Below are 14264 nucleotides of genomic sequence, written 5' to 3' on the forward strand. Positions count from 1 at the left end.
AAAAAAATAATAAAATATAATATAAAAAATAAAAAAAATAAAAAAAAAGAAAAAAAAGAAAAAAGAAGGTGGTGGTGCATCTGGCACCACGTGAAAAAAGGGGAATGGTGGATCAAGCACCATGTGAAAGCAGACGAAAAAAAAATAAAATAAAATAAAATAAAATAAAATTAAATTTAAAAAAAAAAGAAAAAAAGAAGGTGGATTCTTGGTGGCTAGCACCATGCAAAAAAAAACAAAGGGAAAATGGGTTTTGGGATGGTGGATCACTCCATGTGAAAAAAAAAAAAAAAAAATATATATATATATATGTATGTATGTATACATGTATGTGTGTATATATATATGTGTGTGTATAATATATATATATATATATACAGAAAAAAAAAACATTAAGAGAAATAAAAGTCCATTTTATTTATTTTTTCTGGAAATTTTACATAAAATTGCATTCTACATACCCAAAAAAAAAAAAATTTTTACAAATGTGCAAACAAACGGGAGGGAGTCTTTATTGCTCAGGTGGTGTCTCAGTACTCGGTGGAGCTCTAGGAAAGAGAGACGTCGGAGGTTGACTGTTTGAAGTCACACCACTCGGTGGAACTCCAGGAAGAAGAGGAGCCGGAGGTTGATCATGAGGAGCTTCATTACGCGGTACAGCCCCAGAAGACGAAGGCAAATGCTGCTGGAACAAACCCACAAACCTCTGATGATCAAGTAAAATCTGACCATCAGATTCTTGCATCTGGTCAATCTTCCTCTTCATGTTTGTCGCATAGCTATGTGCGAGCTTATGCAACTGTTTATTCTCCTGCTTGAGCCCTCTAATCTCCTGTTTGAGACTCATCATTTCCGCCGCCAATGATTCAACTTGACGGGTTCGAGCAAATAGGCGTTGGGCCATATTAGACACAGAACATGCACACTGCACATTGAGAGCCAGAGAATCCTTAACAGCCAACTCATCAGACCGTTTGGAAAGTAGTCTGTTATCTCTGGGAGTGACAAGGTTTCGGGCCACCACCGCAGCGATCATATCATTCTTCACCATCGAATCTCCAACGGTAAGAGGACCAGTAGGGGATATGAAGGATGGGCGCCATATGTTGTTTGGAGAAGACGGGACTGCCTCTTCACCAAGATTCAAGTCAAAACGACGATCGGAGGGTCCTGACATTTTCAAAGTGTTGAAGAAAGAAGAGGTCGGACGAATCAAGATCTTAGAAGTGCAAGAAGGGAGTTTTCACAAGTAAAATTCAAGTATGCTTTGAAACGAACAGCGTGCCTCTATAAAAAATCAGCACTCGACGGGATTTCAGAGATCGAAGAGGCGAGCTCAGAATTCGAAGAGGCCATTCAAAAATCGAAGAGGCAAGCTCAGAAATCGGAGAAGTATCTTGCTTTTCCAGCCACGTCAGCACCCATCACACGCAAACTCAGCTTTGCGGAAATCACGGGTAATTTGTCGAAGCGCCGATCCCAGTTATCGAAAAGGCGCCAGTCTTTTTCAGCCGCGTCAACACCTGTCACATGCACACTCAGCTTGGCGGAAATTACGGACAATTTGTTGAAGATTTCTGATAAAGAAGAAAGCACATGAAGCCATATAGATCAATCACGCATTGGTTGCCGACACGAGTGAAAGAATAATACCTCTACAGGTATCAAAGAACTTCCTATAATTGTCTACCTTCGCCTTCCATAGCAAGGCAAACATACAGAGCCTTTCTTCATCTCCAAAAATGCTTTCCCAACGAAGCCTCTTGAGTCATTCAATGTTCCTTATTCCTTGGGGTACCTCTGCAAGCCAATGACTCCAAAGCAAAAGTATCTCATATCACCAGGGTAGAAAGCAAGAGTATCTCATATCATGTTTTTTCCCTGTCCTTTCCTTTGTCCTTGTTCCTACCTACAAAGACAAGGATAAAGAAAACAATATGCCGGAACCTCCACTCAAACTCGGGTAAGGAACCGACTGCTTGGAGCCCTTCCCTGATTGCCTACCTAGCATTGCTCTCGAGTACTCGTCTTCCACTGCTGCTGTACTTTCAAAGAAGCTGCCACATTTGCCTGGAGAACAGATAAGGCAAGTGAAAATGATACCTTGCAGCATGTGGAGACAAGGTGCAGAAGGAACAAGCAGAGAAGGATGCGGTCTGCACAGTCAACTCAGCAGAAGGAATCCGAACTGAGGAACTCGAGAAGCTGCCACATCTGCCTGAAGAAACAAGCAGAGAAGAATGCAGCATGCACAGTCAACTCAGCAGAAGGAGTCCGAGCTGAAGAACTCGAGAAGCTGCCACATCTGCCTGAAGAAACAAGCAGAGAAGAATGCAGCATGCACAGTCAACTCAGCAGAAAGAGTCTGAGATGAAGAACTCGAGAAGATGCCACATCTGCCTGAAGAAACAAGCAAAGAAGAATGCAGCATGCACAGTCAACTCAGCAGAAAGAGTCTGAGATGAAGAACTCGAGAAGATGCCACATCTACCTGAGGAACAGATAAAGCAAGAAAAAAAAATAATACATTGAAGCATGTGGAGACAAGCACAACAAAGCACGTGCCGATTCAGCCGCTACTTCTTCAAAATCAAAAGTATCTCATATCATCAGGGTGGCAATCATTCTGGACGGTGAATTCGTTTTGACCCTCAAATTCTTGGGTCGGCTTACTAGGCGTTGTGAGCTGCACGTGTCGATTCACCACCCTTGATTCAAATCCTTAAAGATCAAGTCACCAACTGGAAGAGGAGCTCGTCAATCTTGAAAATCATACCGTTGACCAAACTGCTCAGGTGTGAATTAGAAAGATTGAACAGAGAAACAAGTCGTCACCTTCACCTCGTGCCTGCTTGTCATATGTTCGACTCAACCTTCAAGAATCAAGCCTTAACGGCCCTTGAAGAAGCTTCCAACAACAATTCAAGATCAAGCCTCGACGGCCCTTGAGGAAATCACAAGTCTGATTCAAGATTAAGATTCTACCACCCTTGAATCAAAACCTAGTTCAAGAATAAGCTGTGGAAAATCAACAATTGGAGGAATCCAGAAAATCCTCCAACCCAGTTCAAGATCAAAGCTGTAGAAAGTCAACAAGCGCAACAAAATACGTGCCGATTCATCCACTACCAAAGCCAAAGATCATCTACCACATGAAGCTCCTTGTGGCCCAATTTCAACCTTCAAGATCAAGCCTCGACGGCCCTTGAAGAAATTTCAAACAACAATTCAAGATCAAGCCTCAACGGCCCTTGAAGAAATCTCAAGCCCAATTCAAGATCAAGCCTCAACGGCCCTTGAATCGACATCTACAGTAAGGGACTTCAAAACGCATCTCCTACACGTGACAAGCACATGTATACGACGTGCCTTGAAGTGGCGGCATTTGTAGACATCGAAATTTCGGTAAATAAATGTTGCAAAGTGTCAACGCTCATGTATTACATAAATTTTACACGTAGCGTGTGACTCAACGAAAATTGAAATGAGTTGGAAAAGTCATCAAATAGGACACGTGTCAACACCTGGCAGAAACGACTTATTTCATCTGGGATATTATATTCAAAATTAGGCCTTGGAAAATTCTATAAATACAAACCCATTTCATTCATTTGAGGGGAACCAATTCATATTACACCTTGAAGCTCTGAAGCTCTGAAACTCCGAAGCTCTCAAGCATCCAGGTTCCCGAAGAATCAAGAAAGCCTTCTTCGTTCTTCGTTCATCGTTCTTCCAAGATCAAGCCCCGACGGCCCTTTGGATCAACAATCATCCACCAATTCAAGATCAAGCCCCGACGGCCCTTGAAGAAAGTGTTCTTCGTTCTTCGTTCATCGTTCTTCCAAGATCAAGCCCCGACGGCCCTTGGATCAACCATCCACCAATTCAAGATCAAGCCCCGACGGCCCTTGAAGAAAGCACCATCGTTCATCATCAGTTCATCCAAGATCAAGCCCCAACAGCCCTTTGGATCAACAAACGTCGGCAAATCCACACATCCAACCGTTCATCAAGATCAAGCCCAAAAGCCCTTGAAGATCCGTTCATCACTGTTCTTCAAAAATCAAGCCCAAAAGCCCTTGGAGATCCGTTCGTCACTGTTCTTCAAAGATCAAGCCCAAAAGCCCCTTTGAAGATCCGCTCAAATCCACCTTCAAGATCAAGTCCACGACCCTTGGAGAACGTTCATCCAATATCAAGCCTCGACGGCCCTTGGATCAACGAAACATCCACAAATACACACCTTACGGAGATCGAATCAGAGGATCAAAATAGAGAGAGATTGTAACCCAAAATCATCAAATACAAATATTTGTTTGTGCACGTTGTTCTTGTCTCTTTCGTTTCAGGAATTTTCCGTGTTCACAAGTATATGTGATTTTTGGAACTTAAAACCCTCAGAATCATCGTGAAACCATAACCCCGAAAATGTGCACTGTTCATGCACACGTAAAATCTTGCATTTCAGGGAATTTCAAGCTCACAGTGAGCTTAAGGAGATCCTCACGAGCTTCGGGGTACTTCGTTGGTAGAATTTGGACGTCGGAGGACCGAGATCGGAGTTTTTCAAAATTGGCCGGATTATCGTGCTTCCTCAGGTAAAATCTAGTGGATTTTGGACCTTGAAACTAGTCTATTGTGATTCTACATGTTGAGGGCTTCAAATTGATATATTATACGAAGAAAACGGTTGAGAAACGAAGGAGAACGAAGCATTTGAAAATTCCCCAGTTTTCCGGCCACCGGAAAAACCAGTCCGGCAAGCCCAAGGTAGGAGACGCGCGTGGGGGCGCGTGAACCCGTGACCTTCCTGGCGCGTGGGGGCGCGTGCGGCCTCAGAAAATTTTTCAAAAAATATCACGACATCCGTGACGTCGAGTAGGTCACTGTGGTATATTCATGTACCCAAATTGAGCACCGTATGAGAAGTTATTGAGAATTATTGGTTATATGCTTTAAACAACGTTTATATAGTATTCACCGCGGCAGCGCGTGGCCAATGGCCCGCCAATGTCATTCTTAGCATGTGTTTAAGGTTCTAGGTTCAGTTTTGATAATGGTTGGACGTAAATTGAGTAATTGAACCTAAGTTGGTTACGATTCGTGGTTAGGAGAAAATGTGAATTTACGATCCAACCGTCGGATCGTCACCAAACTTTGATATGTTGTAATACGTAATATTTGAGGATTATAGGAACTTACGGATCGGGAATCCGATTTACGGATCTTCCAGAATTGGAGTTGTAAGTTCATAAAATAGAATGTTAACCGTCACTTTGTTTTGGAAATTTACGGAGATCCGACCGTTGGATGGTAATGAAATTTTAGGATGTTGTCCTGGAGATATATTGTGGACCTCTAGAAGTTATGGATTTAAAATTTGAGTGGCAGATCTTCCGGATCGAACTACGTAGTGACGTATTTTATATAAGTTATATATTCTATCGATATGAATTCTGAAGTTGGATTTGATTATTGTTTTAGGCGCCGATCGTCATGACGCCTTGGCATATTGTGCTAGGGAGTTGTAGGGCGAACTACAGGTGAGTGGGTAGTATTTTCTATTTATACCTATATGCTATTGAATTTCCCAGAAATTGAGTTTTAATGAAAATATGTTTTTAAATGCCATGCATGCAATTGATGAGATATTTGAATTAATAATTGATACATATATATGTGAATTGACGCTGTGGACGCACATGTGAGTTTTTACATTATTCATACGATTTATTTATGTGAATTGCATTGAAAGCTCATAACCTGCACCTTAGGTGTTAGTGCTTATATTATTCACCACACCGCACGCTCGCCTTGGATCCAAGAAGGTGGATGTCGTACAGACCATGTGAGGGTTTCGACATGCTAGTCGTATAGATCACCAGATGTGATTCCGACTAGTGGGTGACCTTAGTTATGCGCGCTGATGATTGTTGAAAGAAGCACTAGAGCGTATTTTTACACCTTTCATCGTACAGACTACCTTACGTAGTTCTGAGTGATGTGCAGAGTAGGGCCGTATAGGTCACTGTGGTGACTCCGGCTGGATGAGATATTGAGCTATAGAATTAACCGTACAGGACAAACTGCAGGGTCTCCGGTTGATTCATTATGTCACCTGTTATATTGATGCATCCATATTCTGTTTTGACTTTATGGCATGGCATGATTTCTGGATTTTGATACAGATTGATGATTTGAGATATGAGGATTTTTTTATACTATTATGTTATTTTCTGGGAAAAGTATATAGGTTTTACAGAGAGGGGTTAGAATTATTTTTGGCGAAATGTTTTTGAAAAGCTTTGGTTTTACTGACCCACTCAATTTTGTTTTTCGCCCCTCCAGGTTCAAGTTAGCAGAGTTTTGGTGGCCACGAGGAACCCAACGGCGTTCTGACAGAATTCACAAAAGTAGGACTCACCCTCGGGGGTTTCCATTTTAGTAATTGTATTTTAAAAGCTTTCGAACTGTGTAAATGGTTACGTCACTCTCACGTGAAGGATGAAATTGTGTCAATACTAGTATGAATTTATACAAAGATGAAGGATGAAATTTCTTTGAACTATTTTTATGGATGATATTATATTAATTTTTATTTATTTTCGTAGATACCTTTATCACATGCCAAATGTATTTCATCAACTTATGATATAGGTATCATATATGATGACATATAATTTTTCTTTTAACTATGTTCCATGAAAAGTGGTTGGATCTGCATATTTTAAATATTTAAATTAAAACTTTGAGTAAAAATACATAAATAATTTTTTTTAACTAAAATTAACAAAATAAAGAAGTTGCACTAAATACAAGAACAGCTCAAACTTTTCGACCTCATCAAAATTTTCAACCTCATTAAAGCCTTCAAGTTGCTTGGAGGGACAATCTAATAATGGTTACGAGATATGACACCTACATATGCACTTGCCACATGACTTTTTCTGATCGAGCAAGTGGACAATGAAAAGTTCCTATATATAGAGGTACAGAGAGAAAGAGAGACGTGATAGTTTCTACTTTCTAATCATATATTAACTTTTCCCATTTGTGTTTCTCTTCAACTCTCACTTAGCAAGCCAAGCTGTGTGTTGTACCTTCAATTTACACACATAGAGAGAGAGAGAGAGAGAGAGAGAGAGAGAGAGAGAGAGAGAGAGATGAGAAAGGTCTGTCATCCTTTGTTGAATGGGGGAAGAGGATATGCAGGAGATGACAGAAAATACAGTCATGGATTCTCTTCAGCTGAGATGCAGTCTTTGGCAAGTATCTGTGAGGCTTTATTACCTCCTTTTTATGAAACCAAAGGTGAACAACCTACAATTAACAAGGCTGTTCAGTCCTTCTACAAAACTTCTGCGGCTCAAACTCCCATCCCTGATGAGGTATCTCTCTCTCTCTCTCTCCGCGGAGTTTTTTTTTTTTTTTTTTTTTTTTTTTTAACTAAAAATCATTAAAAAGAGAATTATTTATATAAGTTGATAATTGTTTTTAACAAATTTGAATGAAAATGATAATGTTCAATCACAGGTTAGGTAGGCTTAATAAAAAAAAACAACAAAAAATCACTAGTGCAGGTTCTAGACTGACCGCACTAATACTAAACTTTTTATTTTGTCGACCTAATACTAAACTATTTTGTCTGTCAAACTTATGACTCTAAAATTTAATTAAGTATTAATTAATGTGTGAAAGTTTGTGAAAAATTAACAAAAAAATAAAATATTAGTTTAGGTAAGCTTGTGCTCTTTAAATTAGGTCTTCATATTTCTTGGATTTATTACATCACTTGGATATATTCGATGAGTACAGGTTGCACAGCTAATGGTGAAAAGGGCCTTGATAGAAGCTGTGGTATTGGTTAGAGTGGTTTTGTGGATATTGGGAACTAAGTTGGGAACCCTACTCCTCTGTGGCTCTCTTTGTTTTGGTAAGACATGGCCCTTCGTTCACAAGTTTTCAAGTTTGTCGTTGGAGAAAAGAGAAAAGGTCCTGCAGAAGTGGTTCAAGCACAAGTTTCTTACCCCCATTAGGCTTGCCTTTGTTTACATCAAGTTTCTTTGCCTCTACATTTTCTTCTCTCGGGTAATATTTCATTCCCTTTCTCTAAACTACAGTTTCACTGTAAAAGATTTTTTCTTTCTATTTCAATTACTAGCAATATCACACATGTTTCCCATGTGAGGCAGTTTTTCTTTGGGTTAAAAATGGAAGGCAGTTTTTGGGGAAGAAGTTGAGAGAAATTAGGAAAATGGTTCAAATTCTAAAAATTTTATTACATGACTTGGACCACACCACTTAGTATTGTGTCATAATGATACTTGTAAGTAAAAAGTTTTAAATTCAGCTTTTATAGATAGAGAGTTAAATAAAAAAAAAATTAACTAACCCATTATACAGCTTAGTCAAAATTTTGTATTAAAAAAAGGGTGATAAAGATTATAATTTTTTTTGGTTGACAAATAGAGTAGTAGTATGGCACATCAAACAAATTAAGAAGTTGAACCGGTGAGCGGTTTGTGCATACAGATAGCGAAAGGCTGTATTAAATCACTGCATGATAGTCATGAGACATCAAATATAAAATAAATAAAAAAAGTTGAAAATAACCAGTGGTTGAAACATCATCGTCATCACTTCCCATGCAGATGAAGCTAATTAATAAGATGATTATGCGTCAGCGTACTATATTTTAGGTATAAAATCAAGTAGGACTTGGCCAATTAAATGTTTAATTAGGCATCAAGAAAAGCTTAATCTTTCTTATTGGGTACCACGTGGTGATGAACAACTCTCCTCATAACAAGAGAGCTATGCATGAAGTTGTAGCTCAGCCCCAAGATGAGCATTAGACCTAGTTTGGGAGTGAGGTGTTAAAAAAAAAGCATCCATGAAAAAAAGTTGTGAGGGTTTTAGGTGTTTGGTAAACTGAAAAAAAAATGGCTTATTTTGGAAGCTGTTGTGAGAATAAGCTGAAATCAAAGGAAAAAGCTGAAGCTGCTATTTGCAGCTTTGGAAAATTAGTTTTTTTTCAAAGCACACTGAGCTACAATGCTTCTTTAATGAAAAGACCCACTATTAGACTGTTTTTTTTTTCCAAAAGCACTTTTACAAAAAAGTTTACCAAACACTCTGCTGATTTATTTCACAGCCGCTTTTCTCACAGCAGCTTTTTTTTCAAAGCACAGCAATACCAAACCAGCCCTTAGTCATCCTTAGGTGATAGCTGTTGTGTTAGCAAAATAACACTTTTAATTTTTTGTCATTATTTTTCTCCACAAGGTCAAAATCAACTGGTCATTAGGGGCGTGACTCAGCTTCCTATGTGCCTTTACAATATATATATATATATATATTTAAACTTTTTTAATGAGACATATATTCACATCCTTACAAGCTAGTATTAAGCCATTAAACTCAGTTTGATATTAGTTGTCTCTCTAAAGCATATAATCTCATGAGAAAGGGAATTCATGTGGGATAGACACCTAGTCGAGGAATCAAGTATATCAATTAGTTTTCAGTGTATTGATATAGTTTTTTCTATTCAGTTGGAGGAGGAGGTTTTAGGTTTTGTTGACTAACATGAGTATAAAGATGATGCATATTTATGATGTGTTGAATACCTAATTGTGGTTATAGCTACGTTGTGGTGGTGTAGCTTTACTATGAATACAATACATTATCATAGTGAACAAAATTAATTTTGTAGTGTCTTATCATTTGTCAATATTTTTTTTTGAAAAGTATTATCCTACTAAACAAAAGTTAAATCTCAATTAAACTATTTCTCATAAAAAAAATCTCAATTAAACTAGTTCTCATAAAAAAAATGTCAATTAAACTAGTTCTCATAAAAAAAAAATCTCAATTAGACTCGCTTTCTATTAAAAAAAAAAATCTTTCTTGGGAAGTAATCTTGGGAGAAACTCAATACTAAAACTTATATATATATAGTGTTAGGATAAGGAGACACATTTTTTACACATATTTTGTAGGTCTCTTTCTTAATGTATTTTAATGATTGAATTGTCTATGTTTAGGTCTTCACTCAACAATCATATCTACGAAAAATCACCAAAATCTGAAACCATATGACTGTTAGATTAAATGTTAGTCATTTTAGTGCTTCTTTGCAAAATCGTATTCATCTATTTTCTTCACTACAAATGAATGTCTTAATAATTTTGATTTGTTTAATTTTTCGTAAGGATGATCTATGAATGATGTATTAAAATATAGCCAATTCAGATCATTGAAAAAGGTTACGAAGTGAGCTCTACAAAATAGGTGTAAAAAATGACGTGTCCTCGATTCTAACCCATATATATATATATATATATATATTATCTTCGTATTTGTGTGTGTTGTATATGGGACCTCCTCCAACTAAATGAAAACTTGTATTTAATAAAGAGTTAGACCAACTTATCATGTGGGAGCTTGTAGAATTCTTGGCTTTTTATTTCATGGAGGTCATGTGTGAGTTTGTACGTGAATCCTCATCCTATCCCCACTCACGCCATGTCACTTGACAAAAGGGTTGTGGCCATTGATTGTGCTTATGTATATAGTATTTTCTTGTAGATGAGTTATATTAATGCTGCCCTACTGATGTCAAAATACATGACAAAAATATCAAGGCTTTCTAGTAATTATGGATTCAAATCCCATGAGTTCTGCTAGGCAAAATCCCCATATTTAACTGTAAAGTAGTTTCCAAGCATTTGATAACTTAAGGCCTATTTGATACTCTTTTGGAATTGATTTTTTTTAACCAATGAATTCTTAATTTTTGAAAATTATAATTTAATTTCAAACTGAAAACCAAACAATCCCTAAATTTTTCAAGCTTTAATCCTTTGATGCAGGTTGGTGAGAATGCAGAAAACCCAATATGGCAAGCCATTGGATACCATGTAGAAAATGATGACCAAGATGATCAGAAGAACCACTCAAAAATGCAAGAACAAAAGCGGCCTCTTCAGAAGGGAATCATAGAAACAAGGCTTGAAACTGATACCAGCCTTCTGAATTCCCTTGCACAGAAAGGCTTCCAAGTCATACATAACTCCACAAAAAATATTTACAACGTCAAATGTGACGTTATAATTGTTGGCTCTGGTTGTGGAGGAGGTGTCGCAGCTGCTGCTCTTGCAAGCTCAGGCCACAAAGTCATCGTTCTCGAAAAAGGAAACTACTTCACTCCCTCAGATTACTCTTCTTTGGAAGCTCCCTCCCATGATCACCTTTATGAATCAGGAGGCATTCTTGTAACTGTTGATGGGAAAATTGTGCTTCAGGCTGGATCAACAGTTGGTGGTGGCTCTGCTATTAATTGGTCAGCCTGTATTAAAACACCAAATTATGTGCTTCAGGAATGGAATAAAGATCATAAGATCAAGTTCTTTGGGGGATCAGAGTATCTTTCTGCAATGGATACTGTGTGCGAGAGAATTGGTGTTACTGAGAATTGTGTAGAAGAAGGGTTTCAAAATCAAGTACTAAGGAAAGGGTGTGAGAATCTAGGCCTTGGGGTGGATTTTGTGCCTCGAAATTCTTCAGAAAATCATTACTGTGGATCATGTGGTTATGGATGCAGGAAAGGAGAGAAAAAGGGAACAGATTCTACATGGCTAATGGATGCAGTGGATTATGGTGCCGTGATCATAACTGGATGTAAAGCTGAGAGATTTGTATTGGAAACCAACAAGAGTGGAAGTAAAAGAAAAAAGAAATGTTTGGGAGTAATGGCAAAACCTTTGAGCAATAACATTACGAAGAGGCTGCAAATTGAGGCCAAAGTTACAATCTCAGCTTGTGGAGCTCTTTTGACACCCCCTTTAATGCTTTCTAGTGGACTGAAGAACAAGAACATTGGTCGAAATCTTCATCTCCACCCTGTTTTAATGGCCTGGGGATATTTCCCTGACTCAAATTCAGAGTTCAAGGGTAAAAACTATGAGGGTGGAATAATTACATCAGTGTATAAGGTGGTATCAGCAGACTCTAAGGTAAAAGCAATCATAGAAACACCGGCATTAGGGCCGGGAACATTTTCTGCTTTGAGCCCTTGGGTGTCTGGGGAAGACATAAAGAACAGAATGCTGAAGTTTTCAAGAACTGCCCATTTGATTTCAATTATCAGGGATAAGGGTTCCGGGGTAGTTACGAAGGGTGGAAGAGTAAGTTATGAGTTTTCTGCCTTAGACAAAGAGAACATAAAGGGAGGTTTGAGGCAGGCATTAAGGATTCTAATAGCAGCAGGAGCAATTGAAGTTGGCACACATCGGAGTGATGGGCTGAGACTCAAATGTAAAGGGATTAATAAGGAGGAACTGGAGGAGTTTCTTGACATGGTTACTGCAGATGAAGGGCCGCAGTCACTGGTAGAGAATTGGACAATCTATTCCTCAGCTCATCAGATGGGGAGCTGTAGAATGGGAATCAATGCAAAGGAAGGGGCGGTTGATGAGAATGGGGAGAGCTGGGAAGCAGAAAGCCTCTTCGTATGTGATGGGAGTGTTCTACCTAGTGCTGTTGGTGTTAATCCCATGATCACCATCCAATCAACTGCATACTGTCTCTCAAAGAGAATAGCTGATTCTCTAAGAAAGTGTTAGAATAAAACCATTAATGCAAAATCTATTCGTAATGAATGGAATGTAATATTGATTACAAATAATTTAAGATTTCTACCACATATGGGTCTTCTCAAACCCTATATATGTTGTAAACATTATACATGGTTAATTCAAGGAGTCATATTTCTACCACATATGGGTCTCCATAGTTAGGTGATTTCTCAAGAGACATCACACGAGGAGTTGTCAAAGTTCGTTGAACCTCTCTAAATTATGTGTTTGTGTATGACGTGTTTACTTTATTGTTCATATATTCTCATAGCATCATCTTATAAGTTTGAACAATAGAATTTTACAGGGTACTTTTTTGTATTCCACAATTATGAATAAAAGGTACATACAATCCTTGTTACAAAAGGAAACAAAATAAAGGACACAATATCCTTCCTAAAACATGACTCTAATAACTACAAAATATTTACATTCCTTTTTTCCCTAAATATTGACTTATTCCATTACTCCCCCTCAAGTTAGGAGTATAGATATTACTCATACCCAACTTGACAAGCGAGTCATCAAACCTCCTACTTCACACAACATGGGTAAAAATATCTACAAGTTGTTCCCCTAAGTTCACAAACGATATTGACACAATCTTCTTCTCCAGCTTTTCTTTGATAAAATGTCTATCAACCTCAACATGCTTAGTCCTGTCATGCTGTACTGGATTCTCAGCAATTTCTCTAGCGGACGTATTATCACAATACAACTTCATTGCCTCATTCTGTTTAAAATCGAGACTTCATTGCCTCCTTCTGTTTAAAACTGAGACTCCAAAGCAATTTTTGTAGCCAAAGAATTTCACACACACCATGTGCCATACCTATGTACTCGGCTTCTGCAAAAGACCGTGATACCACATTCTGCTTCTTGCTTCACCACGTAACCAAATTACCTCCAACAAATGTAAAATACCCAGATGTAGACCTTCTATCAGTCACATCACCTGCCCAATCAGCATCAGTAAATCCCTCAATCCTCATATGTCTACGATATTCATACAAAATTCCTTTACCCAGGGCAAACTTCAAATATGCCAAGATTCTCATTACCACCGCCAGATGATCCACACTAGGTGAGTGCATAAATTGACTTACCACACTTATGGCATAGGCAATACCAGGATGAGTGTGAGACAAATAAATCAGCCTCCCCACTAGTCTTTGATATCTACCTCTGTTAACCGGTTCCTGATTTGGATGAATCCCCAAATAATGTTTCTCTACGATGGGAGTGTCCACAGGTTTACATCCCAACATGCCTGTTTATTTTAATAAATCCATAATATATTTACGTTGAGACAAGAAAATACCTCTAGATTACCGAGCGACTTCCACGCCAAGAAAATATTTCAAATCTCTGAAATTCTTCATCTCGAACTCGGTTGCAAGGTTTTATTCTAACTTCATCATTTCTTCAGAATCATCACCCGTTATTATCATGTCATCCACATAAATAATTAAGGTAGTCACTTTACCACTTATCTGATTCACAAATAATGTATGATCCGAGTGACTTTGATAATACCCAATCCTCTTCATAACTTGAGTAAATCTACCAAACAATTAAGTCCGTAAAGTGACTTTCTCAACCTATACACTCCGGTTTTCCCTCCGG

General features: G+C 38.2%; 1 protein-coding gene and 1 long non-coding RNA gene across 2 annotated transcripts; both read left to right on the top strand.

The window, feature by feature from the left end:
• Positions 1–4382: 4382 nt before the first annotated feature.
• On the top strand, positions 4383–6425 carry LOC126596433 (uncharacterized). Its single transcript, XR_007613962.1, has 3 exons — positions 4383–4598; positions 5485–5543; positions 6349–6425. It is a non-coding gene; the product is annotated as an uncharacterized LOC126596433 (long non-coding RNA).
• Positions 6426–6996: 571 nt separating this feature from the next.
• On the top strand, positions 6997–12779 carry LOC126596431 (long-chain-alcohol oxidase FAO1). Its single transcript, XM_050263020.1, has 3 exons — positions 6997–7388; positions 7816–8088; positions 10875–12779. Exons 1-3 carry the CDS (start codon positions 7164–7166, stop codon positions 12624–12626), a joined length of 2250 nt encoding a protein of 749 aa, XP_050118977.1. The 5' UTR covers positions 6997–7163; the 3' UTR covers positions 12627–12779.
• The last annotated feature ends 1485 nt before the right edge of the window (positions 12780–14264 follow it).

The sequence above is a fragment of the Malus sylvestris genome, chromosome 13 (genome assembly GCF_916048215.2).
Source record: "Malus sylvestris chromosome 13, drMalSylv7.2, whole genome shotgun sequence".
Lineage (NCBI taxonomy): Eukaryota > Viridiplantae > Streptophyta > Magnoliopsida > Rosales > Rosaceae > Malus > Malus sylvestris.

What these genes read in the sequence shown, in the direction of transcription:
- LOC126596431 (XM_050263020.1), top strand. Translation starts at nt 7,164, where the DNA reads ATGAGAAAGGTCTGTCATCCTTTGTTGAATGGGGGAAGAGGATATGCA. An exon ending in AAACTCCCATCCCTGATGAG is followed by an intron (nt 7,389 to 7,815) that starts GTATCTCTCTCT and finishes CGATGAGTACAG; the next exon opens with GTTGCACAGCTAATGGTGAA. An exon ending in TCTACATTTTCTTCTCTCGG is followed by an intron (nt 8,089 to 10,874) that starts GTAATATTTCAT and finishes CCTTTGATGCAG; the next exon opens with GTTGGTGAGAATGCAGAAAA.